Here is a 21613-nt window from a genome sequence, read left to right on the forward strand (position 1 = left end):
TAATGATAACTGAAGAGGGATACTGTCCAAGGCTACAAGCAGATTCTAACACGACTGAAATCATGGCATCTCCTTTCGGCTCTGACAGTTCACAGAGGTACCGTGGCACAAGAGCTCCTTCACAGCCTCTTGCCACTGAAGATACCCATGGAGGGGTTTTTTGGAGCACCCTGTTTATACCTCATGTGAATGAAATAAAATTTTATATAAAGTCTTTACAAAGGATGACCAAGTTAGACAAACAAAAGTTTCTGCCTGAGACCATTAAAAATACTTTTGTCCTCTAATTCTCATCAAAGACACAGAAAACCATACTCTTACTGCTATACTATTGTTGAAAAAGCCTGACCTTTTCCTTCTTTCCTTCTTCTTAACCTCCTTCAAAAACGTTTACTCTGGGCACATCTGCTGACAGGAGAGAGACCAAAGAAACCCTCTCTCCATCTGTTTCCCCATCCTTATTTACAAAATGCATTAGCAAAAATGTAAGAAACATTTTTTTAATTGCAAAGAAAACAAAAAACCAGCTATCACATCTCACCTGTCTCCTACAACTACAGTCATCAATTACTAGAAACAGAAATTAGTCCTTTGTGTTTGTTATCCCTGCTCAAGAATTAGGGCACTTGCATTTGCCGAAGCTTATCTTTCACTAGCATGCTGACAGTGGTTAAATCATCCTCCACGTATAAGGAATGGATTTGAAAGCCTGTAATGCACCCTGCATCTTCATATTTAAGAGCACTGCCTACCAATTACTACACTGAAATAAAAGCTCCTCAGGAGATGACCAAAGAGACATTTCTATTGTGCAAGACAATAAGAGAAGGCCTTTTCACACGCGTGAAGTGCCAATCATTTTCAGCGTGGCAAGTTCCTTGGGTATTTGTTTTTAGTTTCCAGACCTCGTATGTTCAATTTTTCAAAGCTACCCAACATTTAACACCAGATTTCACCTTGGCCATCTTTGCTAACCACCAGAAACCAAACCATGTTGTGATAAGGCAATTCCTCTCCTCTTCTGGAAAAAAAAAAAAAGAAAAGAAAAGAAAAGCTCGTCATCACATTTGGCTATGCTCTGCCTCCAAAAACTCCCATCTTAAGCAAATGCCAGACTGCACGTGCTAGACTGCAGAGATCCTATTTGTACTTGGAGGCTGGGCATTGTTATTGCACTGCACCCTACCAAGCACACACAACGTACTGGAAGCGGGCCAATGCCATAAATAACACAGGGGCAATTCACAGGTGGAATGCAGGGAGAGGATGGATTCAGCCAGATCTCGAGGACACTCAGCCTATTGGGCATTTGCAAAGTCACAGGCAGCCTGTATGCACGCCTGCCCAAGAAACACAGATCCATGTTAAAGAGAGTGGGGAAATCATTAAAGCATATGCATCTCAACCCCTGTAGCCTTTATCAGGATCCAACACTCATCTTCCAACCAGTACGTTACAATCTTCACCAAGCGTATGCTCTTCACTTGCCAGTGAAGATGGCCGGCTGTAACATCAAAATTCACAGGTTACGCTCCAGCAGGTGTGTTTTCTGTCTTTCTTAAAAAACTCATTCAGCAACATATACACACACGTAAAGTGTTGTTTTACAAAGACTTAATTTGAACATCAGAATAATACCATATCCTGATAGCAAGAACAGCTGTTTGTCCCTCCAGAGTATATTAAAAAGAGAAGTTTGGGAAAATTATCTAGCACTGAAAATAAGATTGAGAATGAAAGTGCCTTCTTAATTAAAAGAAGAAATACCTTCTTTGATAGGACCCTTTGTAAGCATGCTTCAAAGCATAGCTTCTGCGATCCAGATCTTCCAATTTGAGTTTCAAAGACTTCTGCATGTGGTTGTTGCATGTGGTGTTTCGCGTGTGCCAAAAAAAAAAAAAAATCCCCAAACTTTGAGACCTGTTCCTGAGATCGTACATAAACAGCCTACAAGTACCTAAGTAGGATGTAGATAAAAACCATTATGAAGAATTTTGCTACGTATGGAGTAAGGAGCAGAAGGAGAGGAAGAAGGTAGATAACTGTAATGTTTTGGTTTCACATGAAACGCTTCAGGTTAGTTTGCATTACTGCACTTATATGGACAGCCTGGTGAACATCAGCCATGGACACTGCAGCTTTGCTTACGAAACTGGGGAAGCTGTGGCTGAAATACATATATTATCCCTTTACTCTTTTCAGACTTGCCACAGAACCTTTAATAGCTACCCACTGGAAACTGACAGGAAGGTCATTTCTCACCTGCCTTCTGGCATTTATATCCTATTAACATTTTCAAGTTGCACGAAGAGCATGTCTTTGGCAGGGAGGAAAATGTGATTTTAAAGTGATAGGCACAGACCATCCTCAGTCACAGAAACGGAAAAGGAGCTGCTGGCAAAGTCGCCTACCCCCAAAGGAAGCCCTTTTGGAGCAAGTGGAGGCATCGCCCTTACCCCTGAAGCCCGATCCACGTTCTACTGGAACACAACACAGCCAGTCAAGCAAAGTCTTTTGTCTACCTGAAGGTCCCTTGCTAAAGCTTACAAACCACTACCACCACTAAAACCAACAGGAGCAGCCTAACTCCTCTGTCTGCATTTTGGGAAGATGCAGCGGTGGAGACGGAATAAGAGGCTTGCAACCTCCTATTTGGTGGCAGAGTCTAGACCCCAAAGGGCTCCTCAGAGTCGGCACTACTCATAGATAAACTCCCTAGGGAGCTACGGTGACAGTACAGATGGAAAGCCTTTGGAAAGCCTTTAGTAATTGCAATCTATTGATTTGAGACACTACTTTGGAAATCCCCAGCTCTTTCAGAGCTACAGAAAACTCTTTATACCTCCCCCCCCACACACACACTCTCCTTCCGTATAGTTTATGTTCCTGCTGGAGATCTGAGAATATTCAACTTTAATTTACTGTGACTGAGAGAAAGCCATAGCGTCCACGTCTCCAGCGTGAAAGCGTGAGGATCAGCATACCCTAAATTTCAGATTTTCTTATGTACTGATAATTGGAGAGCCATTACAGTTACACAAATTTTGAACTCAAAATTACTATGATCTAACTCCTTCCTCCAAATTCATAAAAAGCCCCAAGAAAACAACTCCCCAAGCCTCCAAATCAGTTCCTGATGCTAGAAGGCTTACTATTCCCAAGAATTGCTCTTTCCGATACTGGTCAAAAAGAAATCTCTGTAAAATACTCAACATCCTCAACATTGTCTCCAGCTCTCCTCCTCCAGAGCAATTCCTGTTCCTGATACCAGAAACTGACAGATCTCCCAGTTATCGTACCAGATTACAACAATCCTCCCCAAACAGTAGGAGCAGCACTGAGGCAGAGGCAGTTAGTTTGGCAGCACGTTTGGAAGAATAAGAAAATCAGCTTTTTGCACTGGACGTTGAGCACTCTCCAGAAACTTTTCCTCTCTCCAATGGCGACTGTTCCCACAGGAGGCTCAGGCCACTCCTGAGCAGTCTGGCAGCTGTAAGAGAGTTCTCTGAGATGCCCTGGGCTCACGGTTCTCTGTTGAAAATCCTGGCCAGGAGTCACCCTGGTCAGAAAAGGAAGCAGGTTTTAACCTCTTTTTCTGAATGGTGCTGCACAAGAGAACCTTCCCCCTCCACCGCTGTCTGCTGTGCCCATTCAACTTGACTTGTTGACAGGGAGCCAAGGAGCACAACAAAAAGAAACTGGACTTTATGTGAGAGGCTATGACTCATTTACAAATGAAGTGCTGCATGTATTGTGGGAGTCAGGAAGGGCAGCATCAATTTAACACGTAAAGAGTACACAAAACACCCCAACATGGCTACACTTACCCAGAGAAGAGATGGGCAGAAAAGGGTGTTCCCACTCCACAGAAAGTCTGGCTATCGCAAAAAAGGTTTTGCCCACATGCAAAAGAACAACAAATAAGAGCTCTGGAGGGGCTTTTCCTCCTTTCATTTAATAAGGTGAGGGAGAAGAAAAATTACTTGCTGTGGAGAGGATGGGCACTTGAGACCGTTAACAACACCGATATTTTCTAACCCAAAAAAACAAGCAAAACTCCTTCCCTCCCTCTGGTCAGCTGAATGTCTAATGACCTGGCTGCTACGAGGTGGAAAAATGGATCAGAAATTTCATCCTCTGCCGGAACAGTAATAAGCACTGCTATGGCATGGTATTTCCCTTGACAAAACCACTTCATTGGACTTTTTCCCCTAAAAGGTCTTTTAAAAGTCTGGATTAAAGAAATAGTATAGTCAGTTAAATCAGAGACAGAACAAGGCAAAGGGCAAGAGAAGAGAGGATGTATGTTGTACATACCTAAACATTTTTTCCCCTCTGTTCAGATACTGGCAGACTAACTTCTCCCTCACTCCTCTCCCATGCACTGAGCTCATTTGGTGTAAGTACAGTAATATTTGGGGAGGCTCCTGCAGGACCTTCACAAGCTATGTTGATTCTCCAATAGCACATTCACAATTTTCTGCTAAGCCTACAGCTTCTCTCTCTGATCCCACACTCTGTGTGATGCTCCAAGGATACCACCATGCTGGCTACCAGAAATCTTATTCTTTGCTGTTTTGGGGCATATATCTATCACTGTTTAGATACCATAGCACAAAAATAGCGAACAATAAAGGAACTCTGTGCAAAAACAGAGAAAGATGGACTTGTATTATCATCCAGCTGGCGCAAAGAACAGACACGGCACCACCACGAGCAAGGCCTGCAGGAGCTGCACACAAGGCAGGACCTGGCAAGCAGGTCCTTGCTCCAGGGTCCTGAGGCAGAAGCAGTTTTGAATGTGATGTGAGAGGCATTCAGCCACAGCACTGGCAGGTCACTGGACCTGATGCTACAGCTAAGTTTGAGATGCCTATGGAAGAACTTACTTCACACCACCTTAGACTAGAAATACCTGTTTCTGCAGGAGGTACCCGGTGGGCAAATTGAATATTTTCCTTGTGAGTGTGTCATAGCACCAGATAACAAATTTCATTTCACTTTGCATTTATCCTCATCTGCCTACTTGCACATTTGTGCTTTCCACTTCAACAACAGGATCACTATTACAGTTTGTTATAGCAACAAGAAAGGTTATTCACTGCAAAAAACTGGTAGCACAGTCCTGCCAACCACAACCCTCCTTTCACAAAACTAGCCTGTTTCAGTGTGCTCAGGATCTTGCCTGTCATGGGTCTGGGGTCACTTGTTGCAGTGCCACTGAGCTCAGTAACAGGTTTCTATGATGTCTCACAGAGCTGCAGTGGTGCGGGCCTACACAAAAAGGAGTTTTTACAGAGCAGACAGGAACCTGTCAGACGGAAAGAACTTTCAATAGGAAGATTTTCCTTGTGTGAACTTAGATCTTTCTTAGTGCTGTCAGCAAATACAGCACTCAGCTTGATAACTTCAAGCAACATCTCAGTAAGAGAAAAATTTAAAACCAAACAGTATTCTCATCAGAAGGTTCTGATCTGTACTTACTTCCTTTGGGCAAGTTACTGAGCCTGGCAATACTGACAAACTTGCTACTAAAGCATAGCAAGAGCTGCTATATGGGGAAAGACGCAAAAGCAAAGGTGACTACATCAACATCTGACAGGCCTGGAGTCAAGTCTCAGGGGAAATCTCCCTTTCCTGCTTCTGGGAGAGGACAAGGAGATGCCTAGTGAGCAAAAAGACAAATAAACCCCGCAAGCAGTCCTTCAGCAAGCGGCCTGGGCTGAGGACCTGGACACAAGCGTCCAACCACTTCAGAGTCCCAGCACTGGAATTCACCTTTGGATGCTGAGAGTGGCATCAGCTGCAACTCAGCAGCTGCCCTGCCTTCCTCAGAGCAGACAGAGTAATGACCCAGTCTGGCAAACATGTGGCTTGCAACACCTCTGGTCAGATGAGTCAGATGTGTGATTTATTCAATGCCCAAGGCCAGTATCTCCTCTGAAAGTCTTTGTGTCTTTCCCTTCTCATTTTGTGTCTCTCTCTCCAACTCTCCCCAGTTCCAATCTAGTATAGGTTAAATAAACGTGGTATTACAAAACTGCATTCCCTCCTGTTTCTACTCTGTTTTCACATAACTGTTTAACCTGAACAATATGATACAGAAAAGTTAAAGCTGCAAGCAGCTATTGCTTCCTTCGTGCGGCATTACATTATCTTTCCTATTGTCATAGAAGTCACCCCTTTCATTCCATCTATAGCACACTGCTTGGAAAATGACTGGTAATAATCACGGAAACAAGATTTCTTCCCTCCCACACAGAACCAGTCTGTAACCATCACTCTTGTCATTTTGCTTATAAGCTATATTCCTTTCCCCCACCTGTCTTGCAGTTTCTTTGTAGGTTGTAAACTCTTTGATATGGGGACTAAAGCTATGTGGGAATTCACGAAGTCTTAATCAGCCCTCAGGTGTTCCACCCATGCAAATAAATGAATACTGAATTGGGGCATGAGAGAGGGGAAGGAACATCCATGCGATTTAACATTTTGTTTCCCCATTTGACAACTGTACATATTGCTACATCCCTATGAAGGAAACTACATGAAATATGTTTGGCAACTTGGGTTACAGATAATTTCCCAGATTATAGTGCAGTAAGTTGCCTACAGTACAAGCAAGTACTGATGTATGTATTTAAAAACAAGATCGATTATTCTGAAGAGGCATCTTCACGATGGCACTTGTATACCTAACTGTGTAACATACAATAACACCACAGATGTTCTAATACAACCACTTGCATCCACGACTCTGAAGCTACAAAATCAGAAGCTCCTATAGAGCTTGGCTATGTATTTTTGACCTCTGAGAAAAATGCATCCCATTTGGCAAAATAATAATAAGCAATAATAATAATCAATAAATACATAAATAACAACCACAACACTAAAGCAATACTTTTGGATATCCGTAACAACTCTTGATAATATGCGAGGAGAGCTAGAAGACCCTTCTCAATTCTGACTTCTTCTCACAAGCATCCTAGTAGTTGTATTGTGTGTGTGTCATGCCATACTTCTTTATGACAGATAGTCCACATTTTCTGCCCAAGTGTCTTCAGTCAACTTGGAAGTCCTTCCAAGGAAACAAAACAGCCCCCTATCCTGTAATCCTTTCCAAACTCCTGGGTCACGATCAGCACTCACCTGTGCATGTTTCCATTGGTGGTGAAGGACTGTCCACATACTGAACATTTATAAGGCCTTTCACCTGAGTGCACCAGCATGTGGCGATCAAGGGAGCTCGCTGAGCTCAGAGACTTTCCACAGATGCTGCAGGAATGGTCTGTCCCTCCAGTGTCAGTGTTATGCTAGAGAAAGCAATGATTTTTTTTTCATTGAATGACCCTTCTGAAGTGCCGGTAAAATATTAGCAAGAACTACAAACATCTTAAAAGCAACTTTAAAGAGCCACTCGGCACAACACCTTATATTAAGGTGTGCCCCCGTATATACCTCTCCTCCCTAGCCCTCCCCCCCAACTCTCCCCCCACCCTTCATTTTTAACTCCTTAATGCACAAGCACAAGTAGCTGTTTTACACAGGCTGCAATACCTGCCACACACGCCATTTCTGCTGGGTGTGCAGCAGAAAGGCATCCAGCAACAACTCATCAGACAAAGGGTACCTTGAGATACCTTGAGCTGTGCAGTGGTTTGGTGTTGGGTGAGTGGTAAGGGGGAAAACAGAAAAAGCATGTAATTGCAAACTTCATGGCAGAAGAAAGACGCTTAAATATTCTTTAAAGACATTAATTTCAAACTGACTGTGTAGTAAGAAAACAGAAGTAAACTCCTCCTGCGTGCACATGCAGACTTCTATGGCCATAAGAATGTACAACAGGGCGAAAATACGGCCATTAGCTACTGTGCTATATGTACCACTCTTTCTAACTTGCATTCAGAGACTTGAAGATTTCTTCACATACCAAAAAAAAACCAAACCCAGGAGAGTAAGGAAAAAAAAGTAACATCTACAGTACAGGAGGGAAAACTGAAGCAACAAGTATCTAGTGGACTCACAGTGGTGAACCACAACCTTAGCATCCAAAGCAGAACCTTCTGACATAGAAAAGAACAAACCTCCTTATAAAGTATGCATATATTTCAAGAGGAGCAAGAATAGGCCTGCAGCTGACAAAAAAAATGCATCATCCATTAAAAAAGTGTATTTTTAATTCTGCCTCCCAAGATTACTACACCTTGTGAAGGACTCAGAGGCTTTTCTACACTGAGAGGATTTAAAAATTATGTCTTCCTGCTTCTTAATTTGCACGACCAGTAAAGAGATCTGTACTCAAACAGGATAAGAAAACAGGACTTGTGCCTCATCATGGAAGTGGTTTTCTGGATCTTTGGGATACCTTAAGCCATGCAGAACAGGACATACATCCTTGTTTGAGCCACTGCAGGGCATGGGGGGGGAGCGTTGGGGAAGGAAGGGAGGAAAATTACCCACCGCGGGTTTGTGGTTTTTTTAAAAAAGAAAATACAAGGGGAAGGCTAAAATAAAAGCAAAACAATTTAATAAAGTTATAATGAAGCATTTATGGTTTGCACACTGAAGTGTTTTTCACCATCATGAAACACACACCGGCAAACCAGACACTCTTAAAAGTAAGAAATCAAGAGCCAGTACTCTGCGTACCTGACGAATGTGCATAGTTAGCTGGTGTTGTGTAGTGCAAATCTTTTCACACAGAGGACAGGTATAGGAAGACTTTTCTTCTTTTGTTTCCTGTGAACAAAACAAAACAAAACAAAAAAATCAGAAGGAATATCAATACAAAAGAACTTGAAAGCTGTTACTGCTGGGGATGGAAAAAATATAATCCATCCTAAGTACAAAACGCCACTGCTAACAGAACAACTTGCATGTATACGTTTATCATCCTATTAGATCCCTCAGGGAAGTTTCAGAAACTTCTGAATTTATAAATAGGGGCCATTTCAACTATCAAAGTACAGCAGCTGTTTTAACAGCACACGGATACTCAGTAGTAGCAGTTTAGGACAGGAAGTGAAGGCAATTATTGCAACCAGCTCAAACTGCCAGAAGACATTTAAGTGAGCAGAAAGTAGTTACTGGCACACCGCCACTAATCTTCCCAAAAGATATTTAATAAGCAAAAGTTGTCGGGACATCAGGTTTTTTACCCCATCACTATGGCAAGGCACTAGCTCAGTGCCATTTTCTAGGGGCTGTATGTTCTGCTCTGCGGCTGACTCAGAAGGAAGAGCAGCATTTACTGAATCACCAACACCATTTCCCTTAGCATCCTGTGTTTCTCCTGGAAGCATCCCATCCAGGCACTCCGGCTATGCCCAACCCTTATGCAGCCTGCAAGATCTGATGAGATCATAGTGAGAAAGAGGTGACAATGCAGGAGTGTACGTGACTCAAAAAGAACACATTATGAATCCGGTTATTCTCCACCCAGGTGAGAATCAGGAGTAACCATGGTCAAACCATGAGTACAAACAATGAAGCTGACCGGAGAGTTCAGCCTGATTTAAGTATGCCCTTGAGACACTGAGCAAAGCCACCACTCTTTCAGCCAAGGATGAAATGGCACTCTCGCAGGAACCAAAGGCGTTTGCCTGAATTGTCCGCAAGGATGGCTACTGCATAACCTAAAGGGTACTTTCACACCACCTCACTGGGAAGCCCAGGCGTGGCTTCTGCACCAATACCTGTATATTAAAAGGAAGATAGTCTGGCACTGAAAATTAAACCTCATTTTTCTGTAGAATGATGCAAATCTTCACCAGCTAGATAGATCCACCGCCTGCTACCCACACTTCCGATGACAAGAGAGCACAAAAAACATCTCTGCATGACCGATGGGAAAGTGTAATATTTGTGCCAAAAGGACATGTTCTACTTAACCTCTTTGCTGGCTATTTTAAGTATCATTAGTAAAATCATGAAAACAAGCAAAAAAGAAAACACACCCTCAGTAGGTCTTTAGACAGCAGGGAGTTGATGGGGATGAGTGTATCTGTGCGTTTCCTCTCTCCATACAGCCCTTTTCCCCTATCGCTGTCCCAAAAGTCATCAACTTGGAAGCAACCATTTCCAGATTGTCAGACACAAGCATTTGTGTAGAACACTGAGAATGACTAACCCAAGCCTCTGTGACAAATTCTCTGGCATGTTAGGAAGAAAGGTGCTGACAGTGTTAGAGAAAAGTTTTTTTAAGTCTCAGTAATGGAATATTCCCTCCTACATGATTTGGGGAACCATTCTGGAGAGTCCCCTACTAAAAATCTAATACTATGTTTTCAAAAATAGGGCCATGATAATTTTCTGTTAACTTCAGAGACCTATGGATTTGGATAGAGCTACTTTGCCATTTTGCCTGAAGTAAACAAAACTTGGGACCTCACTTCTAAAAGTATCAGGACTGCAAGGATTAGGTTCTCCCACTCCTCCCTACTATTTCTCTTGTACATCTTTTTCTAACTGTATTTCAGGGCTCGCTATCCTAAAGCTAATCACTGTAGGCCATGCACACGGGCCAATGCCTAACGTACTGTTACTCACAAAACATTAGAAAGCAAGTGAAAAAGGCTGCCGTTATGAAGTCTGAACACCCCAAGAAAATTAAAACACATTATCCCAGTGCACCCCCATTTCTATATACAAACGTACAATTCGCATACATGCATTCCATCCTGCTTATACAACTTTAATTTTACTATATGCAACCTGTCTGTGGAGTCATGTTCAGCTCCAATCATACTGCAACCCTGTTAACGTTGGCTCAGGACAGAGAACAAACACAGTGTGCCATGAGGAAAATCCCTGCAGCTGTGCTGACAGTTTAGATGGTGTTTAATCCCCAGGGTATTTCTGTGAAATTATCAACCTACTACTTTTTTTTTGTTGCCCCCATCTCCCCACAACGAGTGCTGCAGCTCTGCAAGATGCATTTGATTGTTTCAAAGCCTGCTTTCTAGACTGCTTGCTCTTTGAATCAGCAAATTAACAGAAGATAGAGTAATTACTGGTTCACCTTGAAGCAAAGATCAGAAACACACTATAGCTCAGCCAGAGATGATTAGTATTGAATCTGAGGTTTATTATTAACTAAAACCCAAACTTTCTCCAGTGGTCACACAGGGTATATGCCGCATACCGTAACACAGCTCAAGCAAATCCAGGGTAGCTACAACAGGAATGCTGTTGACTGACCCAATCCAGACCAAAAAACATTAGCATGCCTACTGTAAAAGCACCCCCACTCACAAATTTAAAACACAGCACTCAGATACCCCGCTGGAACCAGGTTGGTGTTAACACACTTCTTGAACTGAAAGATAAAATTAGCATCTAATTTGTTAGCTACTCTCACTTTAGTAAGTCAACCTGGCACGACTGCTCTGCATTGAACTGATGGCAAATGCTTTGGGAGTTGTGCATTATTTGTTTTCCTCCAGTTCAAGAAACACCTTTGTCACACTTTTTATTTTCTGCAAAAGCAAAGCAAATGAGAAGTTAAAATGGATGCTGCTTGATGTGAGAACATGATTATTAGACTATGGGTAGACTAGAGCCAAGATAAAGTCAGCATTACAAAGAGAACCATAGACTTTGGGACAAAGGTTCATGGCAAAAGGTTTTGCTGCCAACTCATGGGAAACAGCAGTCAGACCCAGAAAACTAGCTAACTGTTATTATCCTTGAAATTATAATAAGGGACACATTCTGACCAGAATCTGAGATCTGTGCACTGCTACACACTGAAACAATTCAGTGCTTTCATTCTGTTACGCTGAAAGGGGAAATTTGCTGTATTAGAGGTTGCTAGTCAGATTGATAGCCACTTAGTATTTCACATCTCGCCTCTATTTTCTCAGTAATGTAGCCATTTGCCCCTCTGGCGATAATGATCTTTCAGCCTAAAAACAAATAGGTTATTTACTATGTTTTCAATGTATTTGTTTATTTTTATGCTGTAAGAATCCCTCTTAATCCTGTCACATTTACTCTCGAGCTTCCTTTGATTCGATGCCCATCGAAATATCAGGTGGAATAAAGGTCACTAACGCTAATAAACTTCCCTGAAGCCAAACCACATGGTGTACCGCCGGACAGCTGTGTAATAGCACTGCCACTGAGACTAGTCTGAACTCCAGTGCCTTACTTCACATGATGAAATCAAGGAACCAGGGCAGCCCCTACGGGGGAATACTGCAAATAAACCTTAAAGCCAGGTGCTATACAATACGATCCCACAAACACTGCTGCCAGTATACTGTCCAAACTCTTCATTTAAGAATGTTCATTTACAGTTAATGGCTTTTAACTCCTTTCAGGAAAAAAATTGAAGACAAGTCTTACGTCTGTCAACTGGGCAGCTACTCGGCAAGCTATTAATAAACTACTATAGGAACATCACGAGTCATGCCTCTCAACCTTTCTGGTCCCTGTTACATCTTGATTCATTTACAAATTCTCCATGCTTCACTACAAGCTCTAAAGTCAAATGGACACAGGGATTTGGGGTATTTCTCCCTGTTCTGCAGCACCTTCATTGGTAGGCCTTGTCCCAGCAGGAGAAAAACATGGATGTAAATATTCACAGTTTTAACTGATACGACTCTCTCCTTTCACTTGTTTAGATTGATATTGCTATCAACCGGTGCCATCAACTGGTAAATGGAAAAAAACTGATAAAAGCTACATGTATTTGCTCTGCAAGATTTGTACAAAGCATTCTGCAATAGCTCTTCATAGTTTTATTAACAGTGAAGTAAGGGCACCTTACACTACACATGCGTGAACTGAGTGTCCTGATGGATGCTTTGTTCTAGCACCACCTTTAACCTTAAATCACTTGGATCTTCCCCGGGGACAGCTGTACACCTCATGAGGGGTCCCACACGATGGCCGAGCCAAGCTCCCTGCCACACTGCTCTGCTCCTTTCTGAGCTATTTCTTTTCACCTAGTTTCATGAAATGAACAGGTGCCCCAACAGATTATGCAAATGCAAGAGCCTCCAGAAAGCATGCAGCAGGGAAGAAGTGGCAATTCTTAGGTGGCTTTGCCACTGCTAATGGCATCTGCTAGACCAGCTCACCATTGCATAACATCAGAGCTTATGCTCAAATGTTTTACATGTGAATCAAAGCAAGAGGAGCCCTTCAATTCCCAGTTTTCTCAAGTTATGTTCTGGAGAGCCGTCAGAAAACATACATAGAGGAGCAATGGCAGAGGCAAAAAATACTCGCTGAGGGAAAAAAAGCTAAACAATCAAAGAAACATAATTATGTCTTATCACTTCCCACGCAGCTGCTTGTGTCCCTTCACCCTCCCTGTATTTGGGTTTACACACCTGGTTCCTCCTGCCAATCCGATTTGGTGCAGGAGACTTCGAGGGGGATTTGACACTTTGAGAGTTCCCGCCATTTTCAGCAATCTTCCCCACATTCATCACTGCTGACATCATGGCGTCAATGGAGGACAAGTCTGCTCCGTCCAAACTGTTTGGTGAACTTGGTGATACCTTGTAGCTGTTTAAGCTTTCCAGCTGCTTCTCTGGAATTAAAAACAAAAACACATATAGGAGCTGCTAGGCCATCTAAAAAAGAAAATACCATAGTATTTTCAGCTGCCTGTAACTTGCATCACACACTGCTAGATCATCCTGGAGCACAGGCAACAGCCCATAATAACTGGAGTTCTTGTAACAGGAAGTTTCTCATATTGGAACGCATAGGACAAGGTGTACATTTCTTCTCACAGGACGTTCACGTTCATCTTCATTTTCAGCCTTAACTCAGTATGGGGCTTACAGAGTGATTTACCTTAAACTCTCTTGCTGTAAAACGGTATTATTCATGGTACCTTGTGATCACCATGAACGAGTAGAGCAGTACTGATGAATGCACGCTCTGGCAAGCACAATCATTCAAGCAAGCACATGTTTTGAGCAGAACTGCACAACTAAGGCATTAGTAACACAGCGTAGGGTACTGGATTCTCTTTCTAGTATACCATCAGCCAGTTCTGTATATGGAATAAGCTAAAGTAGCAAAAATCCAACCAAAACAAAACCCCAAATCCACCCAAATGCCTCTTTACTGCCACAGCTGGGATCTATGCAGATTTTTTTTTCTTTTTGGTCTACCAAGCCATATTAGTCCATGGAGCATATGTGTTACATCCGTGGCTAATGCCACAGCTAGAGCTGTTCAGATTCAGACTTCTCCATCACATTCTGTATGTAGCAGGGATGCTCCTGTCTCAGAATACCAAATTCCAAACACACCTAAAATCTCATCTCTCGTTTCTCAGCATACAGACGTGACAAACACACGGGTAAGGCCTTCCACCTTCCTCTTTACAAGTTTGAAAAGAAAAACGCTTTCAAATTGAACACTCCTTTCCCCCAAAATAGGTCTCCCAAACAAACAGGAACACCCTGCAAGTCTATTGCTCTGTCACGTCTGGTGGAGAGCACAGAATCTTAATGTGCGTTTGGGGAAAGTCACTTTAACACAAGAGGATGTGAGGGTGAACAAGGAGGAACATGTTTGTTCTGTGAACATTTGATCTCTGCATAATACAGTCTTTGGGAGATAAGTTTGAGCATTATAAACAGGTGCTCTTCTGAGGCTAAGTAATGTGGTGCCAAGTTACTGGGAGCCAAGAAAATCTTAGTTTGGAAGTCTGCAGTGGTAGTTGAGTATTTATGTGCCCATGCTTCTGCTCAAGCTATTTTATACTTTTCAGGCAGATAAAAGTTAGGGATAGAAAAAGAAACGTATGCACCACTGCTTCTGCTTAATATATCTTACACTCTTCATATGGATAAGGGGTATGGATGGCTAAGAAATATTTCTACAAGCCTTAATCAATACCCTAATTTACAGAGTCACACAGAGCTAGTCAAACCAGTTACCTTCATTTTTATCCCCTGATTGACCGTGGCTCTCTTCTTGGTTGCTGGTCTCCTCACTTAGTGTAGTATGTACAGTAGCGTCTGGCTCTTCAGCCTCTTCTTCAGCAGCACCCTCTAGCACTACGTGAGGGAGAAGGGAAAAAGAGAAAGGGGGTAAGTTTTTCTGGAAGCCATTTTTAGCAAAATAAGACTACAGCCCGTTATTTTGAGGAGGAGAAGGAGAGAGCAAGCTAGCATATCACCGACAGTTGTGACATTTGGTTAAGAAGTTGGAAGAATATTCTGCAGCTAGAGAATTTAAGTGATTCAATGTCATACATACACTCCTCCCCCCTTCTCTTCTTGGAGGATTAACATTTACTCCAATACATGAATTCACGGTGACCTTTTTCTTCCTTCTAGAAGTGGTGAAATGACTGCTGAGGTTTCTGGGACCATTTGGCACATTCCTCACACCCACTGCCCAAGGTTTCCAGAGGAGTTGAAGACATAAGCAACCATCGTATGTGCTGACAGAATTTCTCCACACCCCTTTCTGAAACCACAAACTTATCATTGCTATCGTTGGGGTTTCAGGAAGGATGCCTGTTCTGGCTGGAGAATGACAGGGCAGTTAAACATCATTTTTAGAGGTGAAGGAGAATGACTGACGCATGAGAAAGAGAGGAGTTCTCCGCCCATGGCACCCACAGCGATAGCCTCTGGAAGAAGTTATTTGTAATACAGAAAACTACTGATACATTTTTAATGGAGAAATACACCTTTCTAACCTTACAAGCAAAATATTTATTTATTATGTAAAGGAACACACTGTGGACATTTCATCATCTCAGATTTACAAATCGCACCTGGCAAACTTAATACAGGTTTTCCTTTTTTCAGAAAGCAGAGACCATCGGCCTCAAACTGTGGTTAACTAAACAGGTTTTCTTCCTTCTAAAAAACCATATGCTCAAGGATGACATGCAAATCAGTCCCGTAACACATCTTCAAATGCTGTTTGAACAGCATTTGCAAACAATAAAAAACTACGTTATCCCAACTACTGACATTTTAAAGCATACAAGAAAAGGCAGACAAAGAGAAAAGGGCCCGGCTTGTGTCGAGCAGTTCCTCATTTCACGCAATGCCAGACCACGCAGCAGACTCCAGCTTCCTACGTTTAACCACCAACCCTGTGAGGAGCGGCACACAGATGATTTCACAGAGTGCGCCAGACACAACCTAGGACCCAACTAAGCCTAGTGTCTAAGGCTCTGCGTAACAACTTCTTAACAAACACCGTTTTCAATTTGCATCTTCAAAAACAGACAAAAAGACTATTTTTATGCTACCCCGAACAACTCAAGGTAACTCTTCCCTAGTCATTTTTGTACTTTTCTGCTAGGAAAATACTAGTGGTCCCTGCATCATGGGGATTTCTTGATCCAAGGTGAGGTCAAGCACCCATCCTTCTGTATTTTCCCCAGAAATTATGCGAGCTGTTTATTTGTTTATTTTGTTTGTCCTTAACTGTTACAACTTTGCTGTTATTTTGTTTGTTTTTAAAAAAGGTCTATCTCGCTCAAGAGCAACAGTCTTCATTTTTTTTCCTTTTTTTTTTTCCTCCTCTCTTTCTTTTTTTAACCGCTTATGTGGTAGCTGACTTAATTTTGAATAAGCACCAGAGTTATTTTCGAGACTGGCCTAAATCTTCTAAGTTGCTTGCTGTATCTACTTAGCACCACCAAAAAATAAGGACCACTTTAAATTATTTGGAGGGGATTTTGTTAAAACAATGCAATTAAGTACTTTAGTCCTTAAAAAAATACAACCAAAGAAAACAACCCTTCCTTCCAAAGTAGACCTATTCATTCCTCTTTCAATCAATACCTAGGACATTAATGTCACCACTGATTCATCCGGGAAAAAGTCAATCTATTGTGCAACTGCGAAGACTCCTGTGTTGGCCAAGGCAACTTTAAGAAAGCTGAGGAGCTTCCCAGAGAACTAAAGTCAGAATTCCTAGTGCTGCTTTTAGCAACAGTGAAAATGAGAAATGCCCATCACAAAGAGAAGAGGCAGGCATACACGCACATATTAACAAACCTGCCTCCTGGTTTAGAAACACCGGCCAGTTTGCTCTCTGTTCTTCTTTCAGGAGGAAAACTATGTATTGTGCCATTTCAGCCTTTCGTAATTTCTGTGAACCATCAGTTATTTTATTTCTGAATCTAAATATCTTCCTGCTAATGCAAAGATGTATAGTCACAGATACTGTTTTCTGTACAATAAAAATTTCCTATTTTGAAAGCAGTCGAAACATCACAACTTAATTTCTGCAAAAATAGGTATTGTTGTTGTATGCTTTTATTTATGTATGTATTTTTCCACTCTCTTGCATGAAGCAAAAATGCACCACTGAAACAAAGACAACTGCATGAGCAGCACACACCAATTTCAGAAGCATAACTTTCTATTTGCAATAGGATATAGAAACAATAAGAATCCTGGGCCAAATCACTCCTTCCTGTGGGAAAACCCGTGGCAGAGTGCCTTTAGGCAGGAACATACTGAGAGATTTCTCTTGCAGCTTTTTTTTTATTTTTTTTTTCTTTAAATAAATGTATCACTAAGGATGGGGATGTGGGGTTTTTTTCCACAGCACCTTTGAAACTCCGTGAATCAGACAGACAGCAACCAGCACGGATGCCCTATGCCATTCTGCCTTCAGGACTGCAAGCCTCAGCTCACACGAAATGCCCCTGCTTGGAGGTCTGGAGGTCCTGCTGATGGAGCATTCTTCCTCCCTCTCCCCAAAAGAAAACAAAGACCTCCAGGAAAGAGGACAAACAGGAAATAAGCTGGCAAACAGTGCAGCCTCAGGTTGCATTCAACATCAGACCAAAGCCTCTAGGAAACAGGGAAGTGGTCACAAGCATTCAAGACAACTTCTACTTTGAAGAAACCCCCCAGTGTCACAGTCATCCTCTGTGAAGAGGAGGAAAAGCAGAAAGCAAGAGACAGAGCAAGAGCGATAACACACGTGTGTGTGGGGGAACCAAACCAAACAACGTGGCAGCCCTCTTTGCAAGGCCACACCAAGAAACCTGGCTCTTCTCCGGGAACGTGTCCCCTCCACTTGATGATGTTGCAGAAACCATGAAACTGGGGCAACTTTGATCACACAGAGAAACCTGAGGGGCCTTTAGCTCCTGCTTCTGACAGAGGCCCATTCCTGATGCCCCACATAACCAGCTCATGGGAGAGTCACTGAGAAAGCAGAGAGCTAAAAAAAAAAATTAAAAAGGCTTGTTGCTTCCCATTCAGTCTGTACAGGAAGACACTTGCTAGACCTATTTCCTCCTTTGGGATAAAGTGTGACTCCACTGTATGTTAAAGCTGAGCCCATCAACAGTTACTTCCCCCCTTTGCTTATGTGTATGTATTTGTATTTAATTTTCTTAAGACCACTCTCAACAGCTACAGCTGCTTCTCCTTCTGGTGAAGAGCATCGAGGATGAAGCGAAAAGGAGAACAGAGGCCACAGGGGAAGGAAGAAGAAAGGAGAAGAAATGATGAGTCTTCAGAGTCACAGTCACTTGACCTGCCATCAAGAGGCAGCTACACAAGCACGGAGCAGCACGTCCTCGCCCCTGGGAGCTGGTACAAGTCTCTGCTCCAGATTGCTCCACTGTCTTTGCTCATGAGCTCTCCCTTTGGAATAGATAGGAAGAAACACACAATACAGGCAAGGAGGGGGAAAACCTGGTGTGTAGCACAAAGCCGTTCATTGTTCTGCCTTCCGAAAAAAATCCACATTAACGTTAAAGTAGAAGCCATGCACTAATTGGGCCAGGGAAAGATTAACACTCTCAGCCAAATACTTTTATTGGTTTCATTAAACATGCCGTGGTACGTAGTGCAGAACACGGCAGGGAGGAGAAACAGGGGAAACAAATGACAGTTTTAGGAATGTGCACCCCCCCACGCATGCATTTCAAACCACTTTTTCCCATGAGGCCCAAACAGGAATCCTGAGCCCTCTTCATCATTTCCATCCTAGCAACGCTATTACCTTATTCAAGGTTTTCCCAGTGCTTTTTTTATTAAGTGGTAGAAAAAAACCCAAGGATCATTTAAATGAAGGCCAGACCTTCTAGTATACAAATTTAGATGAGAACAGAACTTCAAAGAGGGATATCGCATTTGAATAAACAAAAGTTTACCGTTTACCCTTGAGATTGTAATACTTAAGGATCGCTATGCTGCGCTCCAAACTGTTTCTGATGCACTGGTCTCCTACTAAGCTTCTACACAGAGGAGCAGATTTTACTCCCAGAGCACACAGCAACACTCCCCTGCACAAATAGTCGCTGCCATCCCGAGAGATGCACGCAATCACCCGCACTAAATTTTGAACGTGATTTTGCATCAAAGCTGGCAGAACGAAAGCGGGTGAAAAGGCATCGTGTGGGAAGAAAAAAGGGTTAATGCTATTCAAAGCACTGCCTCCGGGCAAAGGAAAACCAAACGAAAAAAGTTTTCACGACTGACCTTTTTAATACCAACTCTGCCCTTGCTACTGAAGTGTTGGTGCTGACTCGGCACCCCAGCGGTAAAGAATTACAGCGTCACCTCACTGTCACCACTGCTGGAGCACCAGTACAGAGCAGCCTATAGGGAAAGGACAACAAGCATAAAAAGAAAGATAGTGGCATGGGAGTATCTGGTGGTCGTTCTTTCACTTAACATTCGGTAAAAACTAGGAATGTTACCCCAAAGGTTTTGAACTTGTACCTGTAACTACTGCTTTCCTCAAGGGAAAAACAAAACCAAACCAAACAAACCCGAAAAGACAACAACCAAAAGAAGCAACATCTCTTGAAAGGTACTCTCTGAGCACCAAAAGACAGACTACTCCTCCTGCTATGAACTCTCTGAGCTATTAGCGATACAACTGTTTTACCTGTGTTAGCACAGGTCTAATACCTTCCTTCCTAAAATAACCCTACGAATCCACAACATCCGTATGAGTTTTCTTACCTAACATGTACACAGACAGATAAAGGCAGACACAGAATAAACAAGTGAAGCACATGCTCATGGCCTTAAAACCGAGCTTGGGACTACCTTCTGTTTTGGAGGCAGAGCAGGGGAAGAAGCACCAAACAAGAACAAGATGACCCCTGTATTTCCAGATTATTTTGTTGCTACAACACCTAACAGGCTAAATTTTAAATAGTCAAACATATTTATTTCTCCTGATTTGTTTCCTTGCGTGCATGATGGGATACGTGTGTGCATTTAGTTTTTATATAGGTTTTGAAAATCACCTTCTGATGTCTTATGGACCACTGATGGTCCTCAGGACTTTGGCTCAGATGACCAAAAGCATCTCTCCATAAAGCATACCAGAATTTGAACTTAGTTAATGCCTTGAGTGAACGACAACTCTGAATCACCATGATACTCTGGTATTACCTTGATGTAATACGCTGAAAACAAGGAAGCTACATTAACAGTGAGATGCCTTACCGGCAAAGCAGGGGTTTCCTGGATGAAATTCACTTATATTGTCCAACTGGTTTACAGCAATGCACGGATACACCAGGCAGCCTTAATATAAAATGCATTTGTACCTATCTTCTTGGCCCCGCACTCAATTTGTTAACTTGAACAGGGCACCCACGTTTGCTCCTTTCGCAAGCGCTGTGTGCTGTGGGAACAGCCCCCACGCAGGAGCCTGTGGTCTTGCTAGGCTAGAAAGGAGAACCGAGGCACACGCTGCTCACTCCAGCACCGAGAGCGAAAGCAAAACCCGACAGCCCCCAGGCTCCCAAAAGGAAAGCCCAGGTCTCCGCCAGCACCCTCAGACGCCACCTCAGAGGGTTTGAGCCGAGCCTGGACTGAGGTCCCAATCTGCACTGCCGGTCTCCGGGACGGCAGTGCCACGCCAAACGTACGGCACTGCAAGAGCTGCAATAACCTGCAGCCACATTTCGGCTCAACAGCTGCTGATGAATTTTGAGATTTTCTAACGCCTTAGCCCTCATCCCCCCCCAACCCCGACCCAAGACGTATCTATGAGCTGTTCCTCATCCTCGCTGTTCGTATCAGCTTGTGGGTGAGCACCTGGCCCTCCAGGAAGCCTCTGTCACTGAACTGCAAGTCAGCTTTGAAAGCTTGTTCGAGCAAAAAGGATACTGAGATTTGAAGACAGTGTAACAAACCTGGGGCCACAAGCGCCACTTTTAGACAGGGAAAAAAATAAAGTCAGGGCAGAGCAAAACAAGTGGCTGTAAGCAGGCATCCCTCCACGGCTTCCCATGTAGACAACTGCGAACACCATTCCATCCTCATCCTTCAGCCGTTGGGAGGCGGGTGGGGAGGGGGCCCAGCTCCCCCCGCCGTCACTGGGAACCACAGTGACGCCAGGGAAACACGGGACAAGACAGGCCTTGGGCCTTACCCGGCACATCCCCTCCCCTGCGCCCTCCCCGCCGGCTGAGGAGGGACACAAAAGCAATACTGTCTGTCCTTATAAGCTCTGCTTTGCATGTGTTGGGGGAGCGGGGACAGCTGTGCGGACGGCTCACAGAGTTCCAGGAAGTCGATGTGTTTCTTGGCTTTGACTCCAGTTTATTTGCCTTAGATGAAGTGGCGACCCGAGAAAGTCCCTTCGCATCCCCCCCCCGCCCCGCCCTGGGCTGGCACCAGCC

At 43.2% G+C, this 21613-nt stretch overlaps 1 protein-coding gene across 5 annotated transcripts in view; it reads right to left on the bottom strand.

The window, feature by feature from the left end:
* RREB1 (ras responsive element binding protein 1) overlaps positions 1–21613 on the bottom strand; it is a 123396-nt gene that overhangs the window by 50823 nt on the left and 50960 nt on the right. For 4 of the 5 annotated variants that reach the window (XM_074576000.1, XM_074576002.1, XM_074576001.1 and 1 more), the window contains exons 2-5: positions 14913–15032; positions 13344–13546; positions 8650–8739; positions 7150–7313 (exon numbers count right to left, since the gene is read on the bottom strand). In XM_074576000.1, the coding sequence (XP_074432101.1) occupies positions 7150–7313; positions 8650–8739; positions 13344–13546; positions 14913–15032 (577 nt within the window). Of the gene's footprint in view, positions 1–7149; positions 7314–8649; positions 8740–13343; positions 13547–14912; positions 15033–19448; positions 19569–21613 lie in introns of those variants that run through there. The other variant, XM_074576003.1, reaches the window with a different exon arrangement.

The sequence above is a fragment of the Larus michahellis genome, chromosome 2 (genome assembly GCF_964199755.1).
Source record: "Larus michahellis chromosome 2, bLarMic1.1, whole genome shotgun sequence".
Classification (NCBI taxonomy): domain Eukaryota; kingdom Metazoa; phylum Chordata; class Aves; order Charadriiformes; family Laridae; genus Larus; species Larus michahellis.